General features: G+C 59.7%; 3 protein-coding genes across 3 annotated transcripts in view; 1 reads left to right on the top strand and 2 right to left on the bottom strand.

Annotated features, from left to right (window-relative positions):
* The window catches only part of SPNS2 (SPNS lysolipid transporter 2, sphingosine-1-phosphate), a 43,048-nt gene extending 41,461 nt beyond the window's left edge, over positions 1-1,587 (top strand). Inside the window, exon 13 of the mRNA XM_050765335.1 lies at positions 25-1,587. The gene's annotated coding sequence lies outside the window, so the exon portion shown is untranslated. The remainder of the gene's footprint in view (positions 1-24) is intronic.
* MYBBP1A (MYB binding protein 1a) lies at positions 1,456-18,715 on the bottom strand. The gene is made up of 26 exons (XM_050765224.1): positions 18,391-18,715; positions 18,127-18,222; positions 16,914-16,997; positions 16,740-16,814; positions 16,531-16,638; positions 14,599-14,774; positions 14,273-14,440; positions 14,028-14,145; positions 12,306-12,601; positions 11,607-11,717; positions 10,784-10,909; positions 10,403-10,570; positions 10,218-10,317; positions 8,073-8,169; positions 7,837-7,988; positions 7,492-7,578; positions 7,262-7,408; positions 7,006-7,176; positions 6,770-6,927; positions 5,310-5,562; positions 5,016-5,141; positions 4,864-4,932; positions 4,187-4,294; positions 3,861-3,962; positions 2,724-2,860; positions 1,456-2,536 (listed from the first exon to the last, which is right to left on the bottom strand). Exons 1-26 carry the CDS (start codon positions 18,586-18,588, stop codon positions 1,981-1,983), a joined length of 3,987 nt encoding a protein of 1,328 aa, XP_050621181.1. The 5' UTR covers positions 18,589-18,715; the 3' UTR covers positions 1,456-1,980.
* Positions 18,716-21,019: 2,304 nt separating this feature from the next.
* GGT6 (gamma-glutamyltransferase 6) lies at positions 21,020-24,207 on the bottom strand. The gene is made up of 4 exons (XM_050765343.1): positions 23,993-24,207; positions 23,170-23,372; positions 22,959-23,072; positions 21,020-22,672 (listed from the first exon to the last, which is right to left on the bottom strand). The coding sequence occupies exons 1-4, from the start codon at positions 24,130-24,132 to the stop codon at positions 21,630-21,632; spliced, it is 1,500 nt and encodes a 499-aa protein (XP_050621300.1). The 5' UTR covers positions 24,133-24,207; the 3' UTR covers positions 21,020-21,629.
* Positions 24,208-24,909: the final 702 nt, after the last annotated feature.

Raw genomic sequence — 24,909 nt, 5'->3', positions numbered from 1 at the left:
CTGACCTAACACCCCTTTCCCCAGGTGCCATTGGGACAATGAAGAACTCACATTCCCACCTCATCCGGGAGGTGTCCTACAGCGTCCGGGACCAGCTGGGCTGCCCCAAAGCTTTGTGTGTGATCCACGGCTGGGCATCCCCCCTCTCTGGCCTGGGCCTGCTGAGTGGCCCTGGCATCAAGAAGAGGCTGTGTCCTCAGTTACCCTGGAAGGATGTGTGTGTTGGAGCCACGTGGTTGGACAGATTCCCAGCCCTAGGTTTGGGCTGCAGGGCCCCTGGGGCCAAGGAAGAAGACAGCCCCAAGTGGGTGTCCGGGGAGAGCCTGGCCTGCCACCAGCTTATGTGATCTTGGGCAAGTCCCGGCCCTCCCTGGAACGAAGGGCCAGGGGGCCGGACTTTCTCACACAACTTGCTGGGCAAAGCAGGATCTGCAACTTTGAAGACTCGACAGACCCTGGACCTTACAAAGAGCAGGTGGCCCAGGCCTCAGGGCGGCAGTCCCGGCTTTGAGGCTCACGTAAGGGCCTGGTGTGCGGGACCACTGCTTCTCAGCTGGGCCTCGGACCTCGGGGATATCGGACTCAACCTGGCAACTGAAGCTGGGCACTCAAGTGGCTGGGTACTCCCTGGCCTGGCTGGTCTCTCTAGAGGACACTCACTGTCTCGGGTTGGCTCCTAGCCTGGAGGTCCCAGATGGGGACTGTTCTGACAAGCTGGCATCACCAGGGGTGAAGGCCCTGGCTACAGCTGTACACCACCTGTGCCCCCAGGCTCGAGGGCTCTAGGAGGGACACACCAGCCCACCTCTACAGGACTCCTCTCCCTGCCACCACCCCCCAAGCCAGGAACCCACTCCCTCCCTGAGGCTGAGCCAAGCCTTTTCCAGGGGCAGGGCCCAGGAGACCATTCCCAGAATCCGTGGGGCAGCAGCCAGGGCTCCGGCTGCTGGAGGAAGCAGCTATCCACAAAGCTTCCTGCCCCAGAGCTGAGGCCGAGGCCCCCGGGAGACGCCAGCCCCTACCCGCTGGTATTCCACCAAATGACCCTGGGGGCCAGGCCTTCGATCACCCACGTCCCATCCGTGCACACACCGGGATGCGGCTGCCAACTTCACACCAGCCCCAACCCGCTTTTGGGGAGCTTACCTCCTGCGTCACACACTCCCTGCGCATCTGCTGCAATCGAGGTGGTTCTGGTGCCGGGCGGGGGGGGCCCTTGTGGCCAACAGGAGGCCCCAAGAGCCGGCTTGGACAATGCTCTTCTTGCTCCTTAGTTACTGGCTGGCTGTGGCTTCAGTGGTGTGTAAGCTAGTGGAACACCCACCCACCAAGCTCTGGGGTACCCTGGGGGTCTGACAAGAGGATGGGGTGGGGGTGATATCCCCCAAAGACCAGCCTCAGCCTCAGCGGGGCCCCAGCGATGTTTTCTTGTTGTACAAGAACCAGGTCCGAGTGTTGCCTCCTCTTCCTTCCGGAAGCCAAACTGCTCCTTTATTTTTTAGGGCTGCTGATTGTGAATCTCAGAGTCTTAAGAGAGAAGCCAAATATATTCCTCTTGTAAATGAAGAAATAAACCTATTTAAATCACTCCCTGGTGGCTCCCTCACAGCAGAAAGGCCTGGAGGCGGGGGACGGGGGGGGTGGCAGGCAGGAGTGATGGTCACACCTGTACCTAGCCTGCAGCCAGTGCGTCAACCTGCACCCACCCAGGTGAACACCAGAGCCCTGGACATGGCCCTGGAGCCAAGGTCCCAGCCCAGAACTGGGGACGGGGAGGTCTCTGCACCCTGGGACCCCTGCAGGAATGGCTTAGGCTGTGCTTGCCTGGGCAGGTGGCCACAGACACCCTCCCCAGTGGCAGAGCCAGCGCCATAGAAGCAGCTTGCCTATTAAATCACGGTAAAAAAAAAAAAAAAAAAAAAAAAAAAAGGAGTCTCAGACAAGATGGAGGCAGGGGCCGAGGGTGGCCTGTGCCTGTGCTCAGGGCTTCCCCGCCTTCCTCAGCTGCGCTTTCTTCTTCTTGGCCCCGCTCTGAAGCAAGCTGGGACTCCTGCTGACCAAAGACAGCCTTGCCTTTCTCCGTGCCGGCGCAGACAGTGGTGATTTGCCCACGACCCCCTTTTCGGGAAGAGCCTTCTGAGGCTGCTTTTGGCCCGCAGGCTCCACGGGGGGCCTGGGAGCTCCATTCACCTGGGATGGCTTCTGGCTTTTCTTCTGCAGTTTTGGGGATTTGGCAGCGGTGCTGGGGCTCAGAGTGGGGGTGCCAGGGGCTGGACTCTTGGTGGCAGGCGTCCCGTTTGCCTGGGCCGGGACCTTGGCCTTTGTCCTGTTCCTCTTCTTCCTGCCCGTGCTGGGGGGCTGGCTCCCGCCGGTGGCTGCAGGTGTGCCATCCTCTGCTAGCGTGCCATCCTCTGACTTGCGTTTCTTGCGCTTCTTTGTCTCTGGCAAGAATCCCTTTTTCTTCCGCTTCTTGCTGATAGGGCTCTGGGTGGCACTGGGGACCTCCTTGGCACCCTTCTTTTCCAACTTGGGGCGCCTGAAGGGAAGTGAGCAAGGGAAGAAGGTGCCCAGTGAGGGCAGCAGCCACCTCCACCTGGGTCCTGTGGGGCCCCAGAGGCCTACGGCTCCCGCATCTGAGCATGCGCTTGAGCGCGTACATGTGCAGCAGCGTGCGGGTGTTCCCAGCCCCCGCCCCAGGTGTGCGTCCCCCTCCCAGAACCTACTGGACTCCCAGGGTTTTCATGGCCTGCCAGTAGAGGTCATGCAGGCGGCTGGAGCCGGTGGAGTGTGCCCCCTGCTGTAGGCTCTGCTGTTGCCCCTGCAGCACGCCCAGGAGCACCGTCAGGTCTAAGGTCAGCTTCTGCAGAGGGTGGGAAGGCAGAGCTATGGGGACCATAGAGGGCAGGGCCTCTCCCGGGGACCACAGAGGACAGGGCCTCTCCCAGACTCCCAGTCTTCCCACCTTTGCCCTGCTGCTGCCTCACCAGTGACCCCTGCCCCTTTCCGGGCCTCAGCCTCTCCTTCTGCCTGTTACGTCGTCCGTGTCTCTCACCGAGGGAGGAAACACGCACCCCAGGTGTTGGTTCTTGTCCTTCCCATAGCCGAAGGCCTGGTCTCAAGAGTCTCGGTGTCCTCCCCTCCAGCAGTGGCCCTGGCCCGCCCACCTCCAAGAGGGCCACTCCCCATCACTCCATCACCACAGGGCTGCCAGAGCCCTTCCCCACCCACCCCTGCCACCTTCCTGCACATCCTGAAGGGTTATTGTTGGAATCCGCTGGCTCCCAGGAGCCCTGCTCTCCTGAACTTCCTCACTATCACCCAGTGTCGAGGCCCCATCCCGGGCCCCGCCTCTGCCTGCCAGCACACCGGTGGCAAGCTCCCCCTCCACAAGGGCTGCTAGCACCCATGCTGAAGATTCCCAAACCCTGCCCTCTGGGCCAGACCAGGGGACCCACATGGCCACCTCCAGCTGCCTCCTGGCCCTGCCCTGATGGCCACCCACACCCCTGCACCAGGCCTGGAAACCTGGCTGCCCACCCTGGATGTTCTCCAACCCTTCCACAGTCTCCAGCCCTGCCAGCCCCTTCTCGGCTTTCTCAGTGGATGTGACAGCACCACACCCTCTCACCCCGCCCTGCAGGAGGAGGACAGGGTGGCACAGTCCCTTCCTAAGTCACTCACCCATCCATGGTTCGGTAACTGCCCAAATGACAATCCAGAGCCCTGGCCCAGGCGCTCCGAAGTTTCCCCACGTGACCCCCCTCCCCGCAGTCCAGCCTGGGCATGGCACTGCTGCCCTGGGGGCCCCGAGGCCCCCAAGAGGAACCCCAACACGACCCCAGGCTGGGCCCCTGCCTCACCTCCTGTTTGCAGGTCCTGAAGAGAGCACTGAGCAGCTCCAGGGAGGACAGTGCCTGCTGGTGTTCCGCCTTGGTCTGCGCCTCCCCCAGCACGCGCAGGTTCTAGGGGAGGGTGGCCAGGCTGAGGCGCTCCGGAGAGCGGCTCAAAGCCTTTCTGTTTCCCCGCCGGGACTAGGGCCCAGAGGCAGGGACCGTCTCCTGGGACAATCCCAGTTCCCCCCACTCCCGACTCAGGCTCCAATCCTCACTTCTCTCCCAGAGATCGGAGAACTCTCCCACAGAACTGACTCTGAGGGGGTAGGGAAAGGGGCGCCCCCGGTTGTTACCTCGGTGACCTTTGCTAGGACCTGGCCCATCAGCTGCTTCCACTCGGGGTCCTCAAAGCACGACCTCACCTCCCGCAGGGACAGGGCCTTCTGGAGCAGCAGGCAGGCCTGTGGTTGGGCAAAGGTGGGTGGTAGGAGCCTCGGCACATTGGGTGCGCACGGCTCAGGGACGCATGAGGGCTCGGGGCCTGCCGGGCGCTGCCGTGGGCAGCGTGCGAGGCTGCCTGCTGCTCTGGGCTTTGTGGCCACCTGCTCCCAGGCCTTCGTGTGCAGGTGGGGGACACCAAGACCTCCCGGCTGGACAGAGGTGGGACCTCAGGTTGGGACAACTCCTGCCCATTACTGGCTTAATGCCATCTTCCTCCAGCCTGCCCGACAGACCTGGCACCTGAGCAGATGCTACCAGGGGCGTCCTGTGTGTGGCAAGACGGGCAGCAGTGGCTGCGGGAATGAGGCCGGCCCTGCCCCCTCTGCTCCTCTGTGTTCAAGGTGTGGCAGGGGCCAGGGCACGGCCACCCCCATCAGAGAGCGTGTACCACAGTCAGGCCAGTAGGGCAGGGACGGCTGTGCCCGTGCTCACCAGGGCAGCGCTCTGGGGCCTCACAATATCCAGTCAGAAGAGGGTTAAGTGGGTTAATTCAGACAGGCCCTGGGCTGGGAGCTGGGAAGCCTCTTACCTGATGACGGGGCCGCACTGGGCCTGTGACATGCTGGACCAGGATGGGGAGAAGCCTCTTACAGAGAACCTGGTGGGGAGTGACAAGGGCTGTGAGGTGCAGGCTGGGCTGAGCAGGGACCCTGAGTCAGCAGGGCAGGCCCCAACACTCACCGGGTGCCGGGAGAAGAGGCTGAGGAACATGGGAACTGTGAGGGGGCTGTTGCGCTTGGTCAGGAAGGAGCTCAGCGCTGATGAGTACACCCGGGTCACCAGGTTCAAGTCCAAGCAGCTGGCAGCCTAGGCCAAGCGAGAGAGGGCTGGGTGACGCCAGGAGAGGGGTCCCTGGGACGGGGGCAGAGCCTGGCCTCCCTTCAGCAGGCTGAGGGTTGGGCCCTAGGGAAGTCCCGGCCTCCCCTCCCTGGCTGTGAAATGCCTGGGGCTGCTCCTGGGCCAGGCCCTGCTCACCTGCGGGCCGGTGGGCACGGGGCTGGGGTCAGTGCCGGCTTTCTGCTTCTCCCGTGTCTCACGCACGCAGCCCTCGGCAGTGCTGCCCTTCAAGACCCGGAGCAGGTAGAGGGAGGCGTTGAAGTGGTAGAGGGCGGTGGCGGAGTCGGGCTGGCGGCCAGCCTGCTGCACCAACCGCTCCACCTGGGCATGCAGTGCCTCTGCGCGCTCGCCCAAGTCGTGGCAGTAGCGCCGGGCACGGCACAGGTGGTGCCTATGGGTGGTGAGGACGAGAGCTGGTCACAACATTCTCGGTCCACCCTGCTCCGCCAAGCAGAGCCAGCCCAAGTCCCACTTTACAGGTGGGGAAACAGACCTAGAAGACAGAGGAGACCCAGGCCACAGAGGAAGGCCCAGGCCGCCTGCAGGCTGCTTGGAAGCCGTGTGGGCTCAGCGTGCTTGGGGGAGCGGAGCACCCCAGGGGAGAACAGAACAGCTCCCTGAGCGGAGGCTGCACCAAGGGCCACCCACCCGCCTGGGGCACCCCTCCCGCCCACACTTGACTGTCCTGGGGCTGTGGCCTCCCGGCCTTGTGTAAAGACAGACAAGGGTTGGTGTGCTCAGAACCCTATGTGGCCCTGCAGGGGTGGGGACACAATGGGACAAGAGGCAGGATGCTCAACGAACACTGTCCACGCACACTGGCAGAACTATCTGAGAAGGCGTGGCCTGGGGCTGGGAAGAATGCACTGCCAGTCACGCTCCCCACCCCTCCAGACTATCCATGCAGCGCCCGGGTCCCAGGCCTTCACCTCCCCAGCACCTGAGCTCTGCAGGCAGGTCTACCTGGCACCTGCCTCTCTCCTGGGCCCCCTGCCTCCAGCACAGCCCCTCCCAAACCCTTCTCTGCACTGCCAGCCATTTCTGAAAAGGGAAACCAGACCCAGACCCTTCCCCACGCCAATGCTCTTGCTGATAATGCCTCCGTGGCCCCCAGCACCACTAGGGTCAGGGCCTGCGAGGGTGCAGGGGCCCGTGGCCTCGCTGCTCACCTCACCTTCCAGCTGCGTGTCGGACCGGCTCCCGTCAGGACGCTCTTCCTCCCTCTCTGCCCTGCCCAAGGCCTCCCAGCCTGACAAACTCACGCTCGCTACACCTCTGAGGACTGGGTGGGGTGTCCCCTGCCACAGGTGCTCTCACTGTCCCCCTCCACCCCCACTCGAGACTGTCAAGGGCAGGGATGGCCCCCAGCTCCAGGGCACTGCTGGCACTGTGGCGGGAGAACGTGGGGATGAAGCAAGGACTGTGGGATTCACTGAGTGACGTGTGCCTCTAGGGCTGAGCGGGGAGCCTGCGAGCTGGGGGCCCAGGCTGGAAGCCTGGCTCTCTCCTTCCTGTGCAGACAGCAAGCCTAGAGCTCTGGCCCTCCTGCGCCTGGGGGCTGCCGGCCGCACCCGCCCGCCCTGCCCCACGGTGCTCACGTGAAGATGCGCGCCGTCTTGTGCAGAAAGTCCTGCTCCTGTTTGGAGCTGCTGCTGCGCAGGCTGCGCCGGATGATGCTCAGCAGCGGCTCCAGCAGCTCCAGGACCAGGGCATTCTCGGGCTGCTTGGTCACTAGCACCTCCACCAGGTCCAGCACCTGTGGCCGGGAGGGCAGGTCAGCAACACAGGGGCGGGTGCATGGGGAGGCGGGGGGGCGGTCCGCCCCCAGGCTCACCCGGATCTGGAAGTCGCGCCGCAGCGCCTTCTCCTTCTGCAGCTTGTTCTTCTCATCTCGCCGGGCCTGGACACGCAGCTTCTGCTCGGCAAAGAGGCTGGCGAGGCTCTGGTCCAGGGCCATCATGGCCTCATCCCCAAGCTCTTCCTCATCCTCACTGTCCTCTCCACCCTGAGGGACAGGCCCAGCGGTCAGCCTGGCCTCGGGTGGGCACACAACACGGGGACACCTGAGCCCTCCCCGGCCCCCCGCTCACCAGTGCCTTCCCAGCCTGCAGCACGGTCATCAGCTGCTCCCGGAAGCCCTGGTCCACGTCCCCATCGCGCTCCTCCTCCTCGCTCTCCTCCCCCTCACTCTCCTCTTCACTCTCTGAGCCTCTGTTGTCCTCGCCGTCCTCGCTCTTGTCGTGGGTGGTAGGGGCAGGCACGTCACACACCTCTCCGACTGTCCCACTCCCCGCCGCCCCCACCCGGCCCGCGCCAGCAGCACCTCTGCACCCTTCAGCCGCCGCTCATCAGAATCGTCCGTCACCACCACATGGTCCTCATCCTCACTGGTCTCCGGGTTCAGCACCTGGGGAGGGGTCCCAGCCGCTGACCCATCTGCGGCCCCCGCCCTCCTCTCCAGGCCTGGCCCAGCGTTGGCCAAAGGCCCCCATTTCCCAGAAGAAAACGGAGCCTAGGAGAGGTGGCCAGGCCAGGGAGACCGAGACCCTCCCACTGGCCGCAGGCTCCCAGCGAGGAGGTGGGGACACGGGAGGCTGGAGCAGCGACCCCGGTGCAGCTCGCTGCTCAGTGAGCCCCCGGTCCCTTCCCAAAGGTCCGAACTCACATCCAGAATTAGCTGCAGGGCACGCGGGGTCAGCTGGGAGCAGATGTGGCCAAACACGCTCCGCGCCACCTGGCGCATGAGGTGGCTGGGCTGGGCCAACAGGGCCAGCAGGATCTCCACCAGCACCTCTACCCATGGGGGCTCCTGGGGGTCTGCAAGAGGGAGGGGTTGAGCCCGGGCAGGGGACCACTGGCCCCGCTGCACCACTCCAGCCCCTCTCGTGACCAAGGACCCACCGATGGCCTTGGTGCGGCTCCGGCGGGGCTTCTCTCCCAGGCTCTTCCTGATGCAGGTCTGGATGTCGCCCAGCAGGTCACAGCTCTCTGCAGGGGACTGTGGCAGGACAGGACACACACTGGGGCCAGGCCCTGTCCCTCGCCCTTCTAAGCCAGGCGAGGGGCTGGCCAAATGGGAGCAGTGGCATCAGAAGCCTTCAACACCCCAACCCCTGGCCCGCCCTGGCCAGTCACCCCTACAATCCAGAATGGAAGCCCCCAGCTGGACCCCAGGACACCCCGAGAACTGAGGGTTTTTTTTTTTTTTTGAGATGGAGTCTCGCTCTATTGCCCAGGCTGGAGTGCAGTGGTGTGATCTCGGCTCACCACAACCTCCGCCTCCCGCATTCAAGTCATTCTCCTGCCTCAGCCTCCCAAGTAGCTGGGATTACAGGCACCTGCCACCATGCACAGCTAATTTTTGTATTTTGAGTAGAAACGGGGTTTCACCATGTTGGCCAGGATGGTCTTGAACTCCTGACCTCAGGTGACCACCCACCTCAGCCTCCCAAAGTGCTGGGATTACAGGCTTGAGCCACTGCACCTGGCTAGTTGAGGGCCTTTTTACACCTAATACGCAGTTACAGGATCCAAAAGCCTGCAGGAGACAAGGCGTCCCACTCCCGCTTTGACACTCAAGAGAGGCAGAGCCTGACAAGGATGGCCAGGGTCCCAGAGAAGCCAGCAAGCCTCAGCCCCCAGTTCATAATTCTAGATTATTCCCTCCATGCTTGGCTTGGCATGAGAGACTGAACTGAAAATCATTAGTTTTAACCAATTACGTTGAACTCATCTGACTGGGGATAACCCCGGACTTGAGTGAGGAGGTGTGGTGTGCGTATGTGCGTGTACAGGAGGCGCTCTTGAAAACTGTGGGATCTTTGGCACCTAAAAGACAGACTTGCCCCTCATAATGCAGTGGGCAGCTTGAACGTTCAGGCCAGGGTGGGACAAAGCCACCCAAAGCCCTTGTCATTGCTCTCCGGCTCCCAGGCTGTGTGCCCAGGCAGGGCCCTGTCCTTCTCTGGGCTGCGCCTTTTTATTTTTTTCTAAGACGGAATCTTGCTCTGTCACCCAGGCTGGAGTACAGTGGCGCCACCTCAGTTCACTGCAACCTCCGTCTCCCAGGTTCAAGCAATTCTCCCGCCTCACCCTCCTGAGTAGCTGGGATTACAGGCACCTGCCACCACGCCCAGCTGATTTTTGTATTTTAGTAGAGATGGGGTTTCACTGTGTTACCCAGGCTGGTCTCGAACTCCTGACCTCAAGTGATCACCTGCCTCGGCCTCCCAAAGTGCTGGGATGACAGGTGTGAGCCACCGCACCCGGCCAGAGCTGCACATTTTATCTAAAGGTCCAACACAGCAAACTGCAGCCTCCTCTGTCCAAGTCCAGTTCAGAGATCCCAAGGCTGGGGACAGGCTCCCCATGTGTCCCAGAATCACCAGGGCTCTGCTGCTATCAAAGGCCTGACGCCTAGAATCAGAAGGGGCATCGTGGCCAACCTTTCCCCAAACAGCTCATCCACATGCTGGGCTCAGAATAACCAAAGCTCGCAAGTAAGACAACCACAGTCAAGTGGCCAGACGGGAGCAAGCGAGAGACCCACCTACTCAGGCTACAGAAGACGCGAAGCAGCCCCGGGAAGAGCCTCCTATGTTATGAGAAGAAAACTCTCAAAAGAAATCAGGGTACTGAGCCTCGAATGTGGTCAGGGCTTCTTGATGGGAAGAACCGAGAGGGAGACTCCGTGGTTCTAGAGAGCCCGTCGCCCGAAGGTGTTCCCACAGCTGCGGGTACAGCGCAAGCTACTTTGCCTCTGAGTCAGAGTCTCCGTTTCTCCACGTCAAACATGGAGAGGAGGTGGCTGCCTCAAAGCTACGGGGATTACGAGAGACCCTGCATGGAGAGCCGAGGACACCGGCTAGTGCCGCTAACTGGCCAGAGGGACGTTTCCACTGTGACGAGGCTGGCTTCAAACACCTCCCAACTTAACTCCCCCAGAGCCTCTCCTGGCCACCCCCACAGCCCTCAGGCCTCTCGGTAGGGGGCCCATTGCGCCACAGAACCCCAGGCTCACAGCCCCTCCCTCCCAGGCCCCGGTACCTTGAGGAGGTGGATGCCCACAAGGAGCAGAAGGTGCTGGAAGGCAGCAGCCCTGGCCTCTGAGGAGTGGGCCTCCAGCTCCTTCAGAGTCTGCAGCATCCTGTGGGAGACAGGCGGATTCCCAGGCCCCTGCGCCAGTCAGACTGCAGCGTCCTGCCCGTCCCCTGGAAATCCCGCGTGCTCACCGGTCCCAGGCCTGGCGCTGCTGCGCACTGAAGGGTGTCACGGTGGTCACGTTGTGGCTGTGATTCAACAGCAGGTCTGCGAACTGCACCAGGTGGTAGGTCCAGGGCTGCCCACCCCGAGTCTGGTCCGTGGCCTGCTTCAACTGCGTGCTGAGGGTCTGCAGCAGACTGGGCGAGGGGTGGGGCTTGGGGTCACCAGACCGGACTAGTGAATGTAGCCGCCTCCCTCCGCCCTCCCCCGGGCTCAGTCTCCCACCTCTACAGGACCTACTAGAACTCCCGGGACCTCTGCCGTTGTTCCCAGCTTGGGGGACCCGGAGGCAGCAGGCGCCCTCAAGGCCTTCCCACCCTTGGGCCTCTCCTGGGCTGCCCGAGACTCACCTGAAGAAGGCACTGCTGGCCGCCTCTCGGGCCTGGCTTTCCAAAGGGAAGGAGAACGGCTGCTTTGTCTCGGGGATCTGGGATGTGGGCTTCTTTGTGACAAAGAACGCGTGGAACAAACAAAACCTGGGGAGGGCGGGAGAGCGGCCATCACCATTCACTGCCATTGGTTTTACAGGCTCCCCTCCTTGGATGGCACCACCGAGCGTACGAGGCCAGGAGGACGAGGGGGAGCCCTTCTGCTCTGGGCACAGTCCTCAGGGGCCTGACGGGCAAGGCTGGAGGTGGCTGGGCTGGGCTGGGCTAGGATGGGAAGGGGCCGTTTCTCTGGTCTGGATCCCCAGCTGAACGCTGCTTAACCCGAGCTGAAGAGAGAGAATCAGTGCCCCTCCCAAGAAACCAAGAGATGGGAGGCTGTGTGGTCATGGCCAAGTCACGTCACTGCTCCGGCAGACATGGGGCCAGTGCAGCCCCCTCTTGCAACCGTGAATGTTGAGGGTGATTCGAGCACCCGGCTCTGCACAGGCACAGACAAGGCAGGTGTGGGCAGAGGCTTCCCTCACAGCTCCCACGTGCAAAAGCTGCCTGCAGGGCGTGCAGAGCACACCTGAACCTTTTAGGCCCCTGCAGCTGGGATGCCTCCTGGGCCCCTTCCCTTCACGGGTTCCTAAGAATTCCCAAGTCCCCTTGCACCTGTTCCCCACTGATGACTCAACCCAAAGGCTTCTGGCTCCAGGGGATGCAAACTAGGACGAGTTAAGGGGCCCCATTCCTTGGCCACACGCCCATGGGAAGCTGGGGCTCCAGCACATCTCGTACGTACCTGGCCACCTGTGCAGTCAAGGCCTCCTCCATCTCCAGGTGCAGGCTGTCCACAATGCTCACCAATCGAAAGATGATCCATTTCCTCAGCCGGAACACAGCTCGCTCAGGCCTAGCAGGGCAGGAGGTGAGGTCATGTGAGCCACTTAGAACTGGCAAAAACAGGCTGGGCCCAGTGGCTCACACCTGCAATCCCAGTACTTTGGGAGACCAAGGCAGGTGGATCACTTGAGGTCAGGAGTTCGAGACCAGCCTGGCCAACATGGTGAAACCCCATCTCCACTAAAAATAGAAAAATTAGCTGGGTGTGGTGGCGGGTGCCTGTAGTCCCAGCTACCGGAGAGGCTGTGGCAGAGAATCGCTTGATCACTTGAACCTGGGAGGCAGAAATTGCAGTGAGCTGAGATCACCTGCCACTGCATACCAGCTTGGGCCACACAGTGAGACTCTGTCTCAGAAGAACTGGCAAAAACAGGACATTCCTTTGCCTGATCTCAGGAAGCCAAGATCTCCCCATCCCAATCGCCAGTGTGCGACCACACAAGCACACGGAAGCCTCACATGAGAGCTCAGGCTCTTCCCTTCTCTCCTCTCACGGTTTAGAGCCAGGACACTGTGGAGGGACGGCTCGGGTTGCTGGGCTCTGCAGGCCTAGGAAGCTAACTCCTAAGTTAGGGGTCCTTCCCCAAGGTCCACTCACACGTGGAGCGACGCGTCCTGGGCTTTCTTCTGGTTGTTGGTGCTGAAGTCAACCAAGGAGTCCAGGTCTGGCTGGAGAAACATGTCCTGCAGCCAGGCCACATAGCCCCGCAGGGCCGGAGGGCTCAGGAACCGCACGACCCGCCAGAAAGTAGGCGCAACAGGGAGGCCTTGGTTGGTGACGGATGAGAAGGCCACTAGCACGGCCAGCTGCCGCTCAGGGTCATCCGGGCACCCCTCTAGGAAGGTGCCCACATAATCCTCCATCTCTGGGGCAAACTTGAACTGCTTTGGGAGCTGCAAGAAGTTAGGCATGGAGCTGAGCCCACCAGCCCAGGGGGCAGGCGGTCAATAACCCAACAATCCACCAGGCTTGCACCCGCTACGGGTTAAACCAAGGCCCGGAAACCTCGCGTCGTACACAGCTAGGCTGAGCCTGAACTTGCAACAGTTCCGTCACCCCAGTGCTTTTGTCTGGCATCAAGGCCTCTCTGGGTCTGACTGCCCCAGCTTCACCACCTCCGGCCCCAGAAGGCCCCTCTTTCTGCCTTGCTGGATGGGGATGATCTGTTTTCTGGCTCCATGCAGGGCAGGGTGGTAGTTGAGGCGAGACTGACCTGGGTTCAAAGCCCATGCTGCTAATTCCTAGCTGTGTCATCTTCAGGACCAAAAACCACCACCTCCCATGCACTTCCTCAGCGCCAGGACCCACACCCCACGTTTTTGTGTGGCAGCTTAGCATTTTAGCAACCCTTTGCAGTCAGCCAATATTATCATTGTGTAGGTGAATAAAGGGAGACACAAAAACACCTAGAAAGAACGTCTCAGGGTCAGAGGCTCCCAGTGGGTAATGTCTGGCTTCACGGCCCAAGCTGTTTTCCTTTTAGATTTTTTAGAATTATGTCCCCAGAGTGCGGTGCCACGATCATGGCTCACTGATCCTCCCACCTCAGCCTCCTGAGTAACTGGGACTCCAGGTGTGCACCACCGTCCAACCCAAACTCTTAACCACTGCCTGATACTTCAAGTCTGCCCCCTCACCCAGAATGACAGCTCTCTGAAACTCGTTGCAAAGATAAAATGAGCTGGTGAGAACAGTAAACCCAGCAGCACTTACTGGGCATCAGGCTCACTGGTGCCCAAACACGGTCATGACGACTGTTCTCATCACTGCAGCATGGGTTGGAGCGGTGGAGGTCTGAACAGCCCACTGGCTATCCACGCCCATGAGGGGCCTGCTGGCAGAAGGGCCTGACCTTACAAAACCGTCAGAGGGAAGCCGAGCGCAGTGGCTCACGTCTGTAATCCCAGCACTTTGGGAGGCCAAGGCGGGTGGATCACCTAAGGTCAGGAGTTCAAGACCAGCCTGGCCAACATGGCAAAACCCCGTCTCTACTGCAAATACAAATATTAGCTGGGCATGGTAGTGGGCACCTGTAATTCCAGCTACTCAGGAGGCTGAGTCAGGAGAATCGCTTGAACCTGGGAGGTGGAGGTTGCAGTGAGCCCAGATCACACCACTGTACTCCAGCCTGGCCAACAAGAGCGAAACTCCAACTCAAAAAATCAAATCTGTCCGAGGGGAAGGGGTTCAGGCAGCTCACTACCCAGACAGAGGGGACACCCGTGGCCAAGCCCCCGAGGTGCCCTGCTCCCCTTCTTGGCAGGGAGAGCTCCCTGTCTAGCCTTTCTGGCAGTGTCGAGCTGCACGGGCGTTACCCACCTTCGCAGTGCACACGTGCTCCCCATAATGGCGGATCACGTCTCCCCGCAACACCAGCTGCAGCTGCTCCTTGGTCAGCAGGGGCAGGGCTGCGCCCAGCAGGCGGAAACACAGGTAGCTAAGGGGGTGCGGGACAGAGCCTGATCAGAGCCCTTGGGACCCCTGGCGGGGACCTCAGGACTGGTGGCCCAGCCCCACTTCACAGACAGGGAAGGGGGCCGAGAGAGGACACGCCCCGCGAGTACCTGGCTGGCCAGAACTGCATCTTCAGCAACCCTTGTTCCACCACCTCCTTCCAGAACCGTGGGAACTTGTCTTCCTTGAGCGCTAGGCGGAGCAGGTCCAGAGCAATGGCGGGCAGCTTGCGGTCCTTCTTCACGGAGGCGGCGGCCATCTTCAGCACGTTCACCAGCCTGCGGAGAGCAAGGGACTGAGGGAACACTCGCCTCACGGGCAAGGGCCAGGGTGCCAAGCGCAGCCGGGACACCCCCAGGCCACATGGCAAACCTGCGCCTGGCCAGATGCAGTCCCACAGCCCCAGGGAGGGCAAATCCGCCCACCTCCGTCACACCTGGGAACATTCTCATCCGAGAATAGGTTCACGGATCCCACCAGCTTCTTGAGCTTGGAGGGCACCTTCTGCTGGGCCAGGAGGAAGAGCTCCAGCTGTTCGGGGGAGCTGAGTATTGCATTCAAGTCGGCTTTAAGGACCTCTGGCAGGATCTCCTGCAATGTAGCCACTGAGACCTAAGGATGGAGAGATAAAGAAATGGTGGCTTCCTCTGCGGGATGAGCCCGGTGGATCCTGCTCTACCTGCCAGGCTCCTGACACAGGGCCACCTGGTGAGGCACCAGAGTCATCAGAGGGTATTTGCTAACAAAACTCAAATTCCCAGGCAGCTGGGTTTTTGACAAGCATCCCACTGATGCTAACTGGCCCAGAGGTAGCTGCTTTTTTTGAGACAGAGTCTCGCTTTGCTGCCCAGGTTGAGTGCAGTGGTGTGATCTTGGCTTACTGCAACCTCTGCCTCCCAGGTTCAAGCAATTCTCTTGCTTCAGCTGGGATTAAAGGTGTGCACCATCACACCGAGCTAATTTTTGTACTTTTAGTAGAAACAGGGTTTCACCATGTTGGCCAGGCTGGTCTCGAACTCCTGACCTCAAGTGATCCACCCACCTTGGCCTCCCAAAGTTCTGGGATTATAGGCGTGGGCCACTGTGCCCAGTCAGAGCTACCCTTTTAATTATTCCTTTTTTTTTTTTTTGAGACGGAGTCTCGCTCTGTCGCCCAGGCTGGAGTGCAGTGGCGCGATCTCGGCTCACTGCAAGCTCCGCCTCCCGGGTTCACGCCATTCTCCTGCCTCAGCCTCCCGAGTAGCTGGGACTACAGGCTCCCACAACCGCGCCCGGCTAATTTTTTGTATTTTTAGTAGAGACGGGGTTTCACCGTGGTCTCGATCTCCTGACCTTGTGATCCGCCCGCCTCGGCCTCCCAAAGCGCTGGGATTACAGGCGTGAGCCACCGCGCCCGGCCTCCTTTTTTTTTTTTTTTAGTATTTCAGAGGACTAGCTCATTTCACACACAAGGAGCCCTGGGTGGAGAGCTGGGATTCAAATTCAGGTCCTTCTGGCTCTGAGGTCAAGACTGCACAGTAAGCCCCAGCCTGGGACCTGCCAGCCCCTGCCTTTCTCTTCAGTGGCAAAAGGGCCTAGGTGCTACCTTCCCAAGTCGGGCGGTGGAGGCCCACGAAGGGCCAGCCTTGACTAGGATAACAAGGCAAACGTTTTATATATTTGCGACGTGCCAGGCACAGTTCTGGAGTTGCACTGCCCAATACAGTAGTCACAGCCACACGGGGCTGCTGAGCGCTTCAAAGGTGGCCAATCTGAACAGGGATGTGCCTAAGTGTAAAATACACACTGGATTCTGGAGACGACCTGACAAAAAGTGTGTAAGAGGCTGGGACCGGTGGCTCACGCCTGTAATGCCAGTACTTTGGGAGGCCGAGATGGGCGGATCACAAGGTCAGGAGATCGAGACCATCCTGGCTAACACGGTGAAACCCCATCTCTACTAAAATACAAAAAAAACTAGCTGGGTGAGGTGGCAGGCGCCTGTAGTCCCAGCTACTCGGGAGGCTGAGGCAGGAGAATGGTGTGAACCCGGGAGGCGGAGCTTGCAGTGAGCTGAGATCGTGCCACTGCACTCCAGCCTGGGCGACAGAGCGAGACAAAAAAAAAAAAAAAAAAGCATGTAAGATACCTCAACGGTTTTTTATACCAATGCATACTGCAGTAATATTTTAGATATGCCAGACGAAGTAAAATGTTACTAAATGACACCTGTTTCTTTTTACCTTTTCGACAAAGTCACTGAAACACTTCAAATTATACATCTCTGTATTTCTATGGAACAATGCTGTTCCAGACTCTCATCCAAGCCCCGATGGTGTCTCTGTAACGGGAAGCGCTGGCCGAGCCCGCACAGCGGGTGAGCTCGTACCTCGGAGAGGACGTCCAGCAGGGCCTTGCCGGGCTGCTCCTGCAAGTGGTTCTGGTACTGGGCCAGGGCCTGCAGCAGCTTCACGGACTTCATCAGGGCCTCCTGGTCCTGGTCCCCACGGAACGACAGAGGGTATGAACAGGGCACACTACTGTCCCCTACCCATTCCAAGTCAGCCTACATTCCCCCAGCCCCTCCAAAGCTCTTACCTTCACCAGCCGGCCTGACTGAAAGAGGGCGAGTACTCCGAACAGGTTTGCAAAGAGAGCAGGTCTCAGCATTGTCTAGAGAAGGATTCCAGGCACAGGCATGAGGGGCCCTGGGACTCCCCGTTCCCCAAGCCTCCCACCCCTGGGGCTGCTGACGTCCCTGGATCCACTTACCTTCTTCACCTCACGCAGGTCATATTTTTCTTGTATCTGCTGCAGGATGCTGCACAAGGGGAGGTCCTCAAAAGACTGTAACAGCTGCCAGCAGTTGTGTGGCAGGAGGAAGAGGGGTGCAGGAGAGTGGCCCAGCTACATCTTCACAAACCTTAACCTCCTTTCCCCTTTCAACTTCTCCCAAGAAGCCTCAGGTCCCTAGTCCCACCCCAAGGACGCCTCTGGAGCTGCTCACATGGAACCAAGTCTCATCCCCCTGCTCTGTCTCCACCAGGGCTTCTGAAAGTACTTTATGAGATGAAGTCTCGCTCTGCTGCCCAGGCTGGAGTGCAGTGGTGCGATCTCGGTTCACTGCAACCTCCACCTCCTGGGTTCAAGCGATTCTCCTGTCTCAGCCTCCTGAGTAGCTGGGATTACAGACACCCACCACTACGCCCCGCTAATTTTTGTTGTTTTTTTTCTTTTTTTTTTTGAGATGGAGTGTTGTCCTGTCGCCCAGGCTGATGTACAGTGGCGTGATCTCGGCTCACTGCGGCCTCTGCCTCCTGGGTTCCAGTGATTCTGCTGCCTCAGCCTCCTGGATAGCTGGGATTACAGGCACACGCCACCACGTCCAGCTAATTTTTGTATTTGTAGTAGAGACGGGGCTTCACCATGTTGGCCAGGCTGGTCTTGAACTCCTGACCTCAGGTGATCCGCTCACCTCGGCCTCCCAAAGTGCTGAGATTACAGGCATGAACCACAATGCCCAGCACAAAAGTACCTTCTATAGCCCCTAGATTGCTCGTCTGAAATTCTCAGCCACTGGGTCTTCTCTCCACACCTGGTCTGAGCTCCCCTCAGGCTGATCCTGCAGGCCTGGGTCTTTATTGTTCTTCCCCTTGTCAAGGCTCCTCAGAGGGTGGTCTACTGCAATCAGCTGAATGCCTTTGCAGGCCTAAGGGAGCCCACCCAGCGCGCACTGCTCCCAGCAAGTGTACCTAACAGGCCGGGCAACCCAAGCACCAAATAGAAAACCTGGCCAGGCCTTGCTCACACTTTCTCCACCTTTATGTAAGGAGACCTCCCTCAGGTTGGCCTCCAATCAACTCTGCCACTCCCTACCTCTCTCTCGGGCTGCCCCTCCGCCGCAGCTGATACACCACACCTGCCCTCCTCACACCCCACCGTTTTGACCTGGATGGCTGGGATCCTGCCAGGAGCACCACCTCACCTGTGCCAGGGCCAAACTGTAACACGGCCGGGCTGTTTCTCGCGCAACCCCGAGTCCCGTGATTAGGCGCTTCAGGGCATATTTCATCTCGGACCCCTGCAAAACCAAGCGCACCCTCGTGTTCAATGGTGAAACAAGGTGCACGCCCCCGCGCACCTTGGCATCTAGGTTCGCGACCACGTGCCCCCCGTCCCAAATCCCTGGCCCGCCGCCGCTTCCTTGCCGGGATATGCGCGGCCCCTGCCCCAGACCCCGCCACTCCACCTTCGGCCTGCCGCGCAGATACTCCAGCAGCTTCTCCGTGGCCGCAAGTCGCGTCTCCTGCTCAGGCTTCGCAATGTCCCAGAAGAAGTCTAAGAACTCGCGGCTGTGCTTCAATAGGCCATGGCGGTCGGCAGGCCGGGCGCCACTCTGCGTCGCCTCTCCAGGAGACAGCGGCTCGGCGAGTTCCCTGCTCCCCATCCCCGCCACACTCACCGAAACACAAAACACGTGTGCCCCGGGCCCAGCAGCTTCCAGGTCAGGGCATGGCGCATGCGCACCGGTAGTGTCGGCGCGGAGGCGGAAGAACCTGGAGGGTCGGGGCCACCAAGAGGGGCGGGGCCGGGGCGGATGACCCCCCCGAAAGGCGGGGAAGGGGCGGGGCCAGGGAAAGCGGCGTTTCCGCCTTAGCTCTGAGCGGAAGTCCCTAGCTGAGCGGCGCGTGGTCTTTCCCAGCCTTCTGCTCACACCCGTACTTTCCTGGCGGCTGTGGCATCTGCCCCTTTGGAGCCCCTTGGGGGCATTGCTGAGGGCCCATCTCGGAAACAAACCGAGGTGTAGCACATCGATCCGCCTCGTCCCCGATCGGCCCCTGCGCTCCGAACGTTGAGCCATTCAACAATTACTGGGCTCCTGCTGCGTTCCGTGCTAGGCGGTCGGAACAAAGCCGCTGCTCTCGTGGAGGAACACGGAGCCAAATGCATTAAAAAGGATCATAATTATGAAGAGAATTAGGAATGCAATTCTAATTGCAGGAGCTTTTTAAACGCTGGAACGTGAATACATCACCCGTTAAAAACACGGCTAATTACTATTAAATAGGGTCTACAATAATGATTTGAGGGGTTGGTCAGGGGAGGCCTCTGTGAGGAAGTGGCATTTGGGATGAGAGCTGAGTGACAAGAAGGGCCCCCCTTCCCCGCACTCCTGCAAGGATCTAAGGGGACGAAATCCCAAGCCTTGCGATTTACAAAGGTCCAGGGCTGGAGGGGCTGAGGCTGGCGAGAAGCAAGGTTGCATGGGCCCCGGGCTAGGATTTCATTCTGAGGGTGATGGGAAATCACTGGTGAGTTTAATGCAGGGTCAGGCTTGGATCTGATTTACATTTTAACAAGATGATGCTGGCTGCTGTGTGGGGGATGGACTGTAGGTCTGCGCAGGTGGAAGCACGGGAAGACCATTTAGAAACTGGTGAACTGGACCCAGGGAAAATGAGAACAGGTCAGATTTGGGCTAATGTGGAGCAGGTTGAGGGGGTGATGGATTTGGATGTCGGGGAAGAGGAAATGAGGGGGATGCCAGGTTTGGGACCTAAATAACTGGGTACATTGTGATGCCATTATGGAGAAGAATTTTCTTGGGAGTGGGAGGTGGAGGTGGTGGGACCAAACGGTCTATTAAATCAGAGAAGCCTTTTACAATGGCAGGGGAGGGGAAGTGCTACTTACTGGTCACCGTTGCTTCTTGGTTTGAGAAGCTGTGTATAGAGGGCTGTGGTCCAGAGAGGACCTAACCCTGGGGGGAGGTCAGGGCTAACCTTCACCTTGAATTTCCACATGCTCAACTCCAATCCCTTTGTACCCAAGCCCCTAGGGCACCTTCTCACCCTCTCAACCGCTTCTCTGCTTTGCTGTCTGTTCTAGAAAGTGAAATGAAAACATTCACCTTGCACATCTGGTGCCCCAGGAGGCAGGAGGTGAGCGGAGCAGGGGGAAGCTGAAAGATGTCAACCCAGGCTCTCCCCTCTCTGGTTGTTGGTCACCTGTGCTGCCCATCAGGGAAGCCCTGACTCCAGTTGCTTCAAAAGCTGATGGAAAATTAACCAAGAAGCAGGAATGGCGCTTGGTTTCCGGGAGACTTGATCTTTATTTTGTACCCAGTCTGGTTGAGGAAGATAGGTAAGGGCTGTCCTGAAGGGAAGGACAGAGATGCCAACAGTACCCTGGGCTCTGCCTGTCCTCCTCCGTGGGGCCCAGAGCCTAGGCAGAGGCTCTGCACTCTCCCCTGTCCTCCTGAAAGCTGGATCTGAACTCAGGGCTACCCCCAAGCCCTATTGCTTTTTCCTTATTACCCTGATGTTCTTAGCTGATAAAACAGCTAGAGATTCCATCCAGTGTGGGTGATCTGAAGAATGATTGTGTTAGCTCTGGATGCCAGAACTCAAGTTTAGGAACTGAAAAGGCCAGAGGTTGGGGCGTGAGCCAGCAGTGAGCACATAATAGATACACACTGTTTTTTTTTTTCTTTTTTTTTTTTTTTTGAGACGGAGTCTCGCTCTGCCGTCCAGGCTGGAGTGCAGTGGCCAGATCTCGGCTCACTGCAAGCTCTGCCTCCCGGGTTCACGCCATTCTCCTGCCTCAGCCTCCTGAGTAGCTGGGACTACAGGCGCCCGCCACCTCGCCCGGCTAGTTTTTTTTTGTATTTTTTTAGTAGAGACGAGGTTTCACCGTGTCAGCCAGGATGGTCTCGATCTGCTGACCTCGTGATCCACCCGTCTCGGCCTCCCAAAGTGCTGGGATTACAGGCTTGAGCCACCGTGCTCAAGCCTGTAATCCCAATGGTGCGATCTCGGCTCCATTGCCGAGATCAATGGTGCGATCTCGGCTCACCGCAACCTCCACCTCCTGGATTCAAGTGATTCTGCTGCCTCAGCCTCCTGAGCAGCTGGGATTACAGGTGCGCGCCACCTCGTCCAGCTAATTTTTTGTATTTTTAGTAAAGACGGGGTTTCACCATGTTGCCCAGGCTGGTCTCGAACTCCTAGCCTCAGGTGATCCACCTGCCTTGGCCTCCTGAAGTGCTAGGATTACAGGCGTGAGCCACAGCACTCGGCTATTATTATTATTATTTATTATTATTATTATTATTAAAGACAGGGTCTCACTCTGTTGTCCAGGCTGGAATGCAGTGGTGTGACCCTAGCTTTCTGCAGCCTTGAACTCCTGAGCTCAAGCAAGCTCCCGGCCTCAGCCTCCCAAGCAGCTGGGACAACAGGCATGTGCCACCGCCCCTGGCAAATTTTTAAAATTTTAGTAGAGACGAGAGTTCTTGCTCTGTTGTTTAGGCTGGTTTCAAACTCCTGGCCTCAAGGTGTCTTCCTGCCTTGTCTACCCAAAGAGCTGAGATGACAGGTGTGAGCCACCACACCCTGCGGGTGCACACTCGACTGCTGCTGGATCTGCTTTGCTCCTGCCCCCGTGCTTCAGATAACTCTGTCTTCTGCCAGACCCACTTCCATCCTGTTAGAACCCCTGGAAGGGGCAGCAGTCATGGGGGACACTGGAGACATGGGCGTGCTCTGCGTGGGCTGCCACCTGGAGCAGGGTCCCTTGGCCACAAGTGCTGGGATGCTGTGTTGGTTCTTGCTGCCCCTGGTGCTGGTGCTGGGCCTGGGTTGGGGGCCCTGCCGCCAGATGCCTGAGTATGGTGTGAGTCATGGCCCTGGCCACATCAGGGGTCCCTGAAGCCACAAGCCCCAACACATCGGCCTCTGTGTCATCCAGGCTGCCACGGAGGATGAGGGGGCAGGCCCAGGCACTAGCAGTAGACTTGGCCACCAGGTTGCTGAGCAGAACCCCAGTGCTTGGGGACAGGTGTGCAGAGCCAAAGGAGCAGTTGAGCGAGGAGGTGAGAAGGAGCACAGAGCCGCTGCTGTCCACGGCGGCCAGGGCACTGCTCCCAGGGCTCACAGCAGTCTGCAGGAATGGTGGGCAGGGGTCAGGGATGGGCACCCCAGAGTGCAGGGCTGCCTCCAACAGTGCCAGCAGTTCCGGGCCAGCTGAGGGACTAGGGGTGGTGAACAGGATGCCCTGGGGCACAGGTAGCTGCTGTGCTGGTTCCAAAGCGGGCCTGGGTCCAGCTGAGGGCACCTCCAGCCCCAGGTCTCCCGCCAGCAGACTCAGTAGAGCGTCCCCAGCAAGGTCTGAGGTGGGAGCAAAGGCTGCCCTGCGAAGCACAGCTGCCAGTTGTGGGTTAGTGGCTCGGGCCCCAGCGCCCAGGGGCGTCCCATCAGCATGGCAAAGTAGTGGACAGAGGCCTTCTGTGCCCCGGGCCACCAGAGCCCTTGCCAGGGGTGTGTCCACCAGGAAGCCCTCCTGAGCCAGCGTGGTGGGGCCCACTAGCAGGCGTGGCCAGGGCAGGCGGCCAAAGCGTGCGTGCAGTAGGTGCAGGGTGGGCAGAGCCGTGGGCAGCCCCAGGCCGGGTGCCAGGGTCTGTGCTGGGCCCGATGTCAGGGCCGTGGAATTGCCCGAGGAGCTATTGTGGAAGAGGCCCCAAAACATGGCACCTGCAGGAGACAGAGGGGTCACTCAGCAGCCGCAGGTCAAGAGTCACTGACTTATTTCAGTCAAGATCCCTTGACTGAGCCTGGGATCAGAAGTTACTGACCAGGCCTGAGGTCAAGGTTCCACGGACCTGGGCTCAAGGGTCATAGCCTGGGGTTGGGACTGCCTCCCAAACCCTAGGTCCTGCTCACTAAGCAGCCTTGAGGTCAGGGCTACTGACTCCCTAAGTTCCAGGTCACTGATCAGGCTGTGGGTTGGGGTTGTGGTCTGGGGTCAGGGGTCACTGACCTAGGCCTGTGGCATGAGGATGCACCACTGCCAAGCACAATGCGGCTCCAACTCCAGCATCCACGACGTTGCCCCCGGCAACAAGCAGCTCTCGGCCTAGGTGGGAGCATGTGGCTGCAGCAAGGAAGGCACTGTCATGCAGCAAAGAGGGGGGCTGGGCCGGTGACCCCTGACCCTCCCCTCCCCCAAGCTGCCCCCAGCACTCACTGACCTGCAGGGCTGATGATGGCACCGTGGTGGTACACGCCAGAGCTGTGGGAGTGTCCGCCGGGTGGAGGGGCCACAGAGCCCAAGCTTCCTGTCGAGCTGCCCTGATTCTGGAGCTGCCTCACAGCCAGGGAGCAGCCAACAGCCAGCAGCAGCAGGGCTGCCACTACACGGGCCCAGGTTCCGGGCAGCCCACCAGCCTTGTTCCTGTAGAGGGGGGGTGTCCTGAGCCAGGACTGGGACAGAGAGATGCCCACGAACCCCAAGAGACCCCAGGGAATGTTTCCCAACAGGTATGATTTAACAAGAGGAGTGCAAGTCTGCTGAGGAGAAAGGGCTTCTTGGTAGCGGGCACAGCTTGGGCAAAGACATGGAGGTGGGAAAGCACTTGGGGAAACAGGCTAGCCAGGGAGGGATCCTCTGGAGGGGACATTGGAGGGGCAGAGTCCAATCAGGCGGGAGGGAGGCCCAGTGGGGTGTGGCAGGCAGGAAAGAAGGAGCTGGGGAGCAGGCCCAGCCAGGCATAGCCAGGCCCCAACCTGCCCAGCAGGTGCCTCCTGCACCAGGGCTTGGGGGCTGGGGACCTTTGACAGAGCAGCAGATGGGACAGAGGCCGGCTTGCTACAGATGTCCCTCCAGGTGCACAGACTTTTGGTTGGGTCAGGCCAAGTCTGGGGCTACAGCCTAGGTTTTCCCCCAAACCGATCAGATGGTGCCTGGAGCTAAGCCCAGCCGGGAGTTGCCTGGTCCTCCTGAGGGGCTCAGAGAGAGGGACTTGCCAACCTCAAGCCTGGGGAGCCTGGTGCTCAGACCCCTCCCTTACCTACCTGGAAGAGTCCTGGTGCCTCCAGGGGTTTGGAACCAGCATCTCTGATGTCTCCTCCTCCTCCTCTTCCTCCTCCAACTCCAAGCTTGGCTCCCAGGGCAGCAGCTTCTGATAGACCACAGGCTCTGCTGCCAGCTCCATGGCCCCCCAGTGCTCGCCCCAGCCCTCCTGCCTGCCAGCCTTCCCGGCTGTGTGTCAGAGGCCCTGCCCAAGCCTGGCAGGTGGGAGGTGGCAGCGACCTTGGGGAAGGGTGGGGGTGGAATCCAGAACAGGTCTGGGCAGGGCACGGGGCCAAGGAGGCTGCATCTGAGCCTGCCCCATTAGGACACAAGGCCCGAGGAGCTCTCGCGACAGGGCTCCCAGGTGACTGCCTGGAAGGGGTCACAGCTCAGTGAGGTCGACGACGAGCTCAGCCCTAATGCCACAACCTTGACACCCAGGAACCTGCTAGGCTCCTCCCCTTGGGGGATGTAGCCCATGGATGCCCCCAGGACTGTAGTTTAGGGACTGTGGACTTGAATTAGAGCTACAGTTACATGGTGGCTTGGGTCAGAGCTCCCACCTGCTTGAGTCAGCACGTGACTAGGTTCTGGCGTAGGGGTGTCCACTCTCTGGCTGGGGTCAAGGCTCACCCTGTGGCAACTCTGGGTCTGGGTTTCTTTGGGGAGCAACTTGGTTCAAAACTCCCTGTGCGTGTTTTGCGACTTTTGTCCAGAAGGTAGCTCCACAGCCTGGAAACCAACATTTCTAAGTTCATTTTGGGCTTCCCATCAAGGACCTGTTGCAAAACAGTGCTGTTTGTAACGGCCCCAAATTGGAAAGTGCCCAAATGCCCATTGTCGCTAGAATAAATGATGTAAGTCACAACGGACCACTCTGCAGCAGTGAGAATGAGCAATCTGCAATCATATGCAATAG

Source organism: Macaca thibetana, chromosome 16 (genome assembly GCF_024542745.1).
Source record: "Macaca thibetana thibetana isolate TM-01 chromosome 16, ASM2454274v1, whole genome shotgun sequence".
Lineage (NCBI taxonomy): Eukaryota > Metazoa > Chordata > Mammalia > Primates > Cercopithecidae > Macaca > Macaca thibetana.
This window is presented reverse-complemented; position numbering and strand designations above follow the sequence as displayed.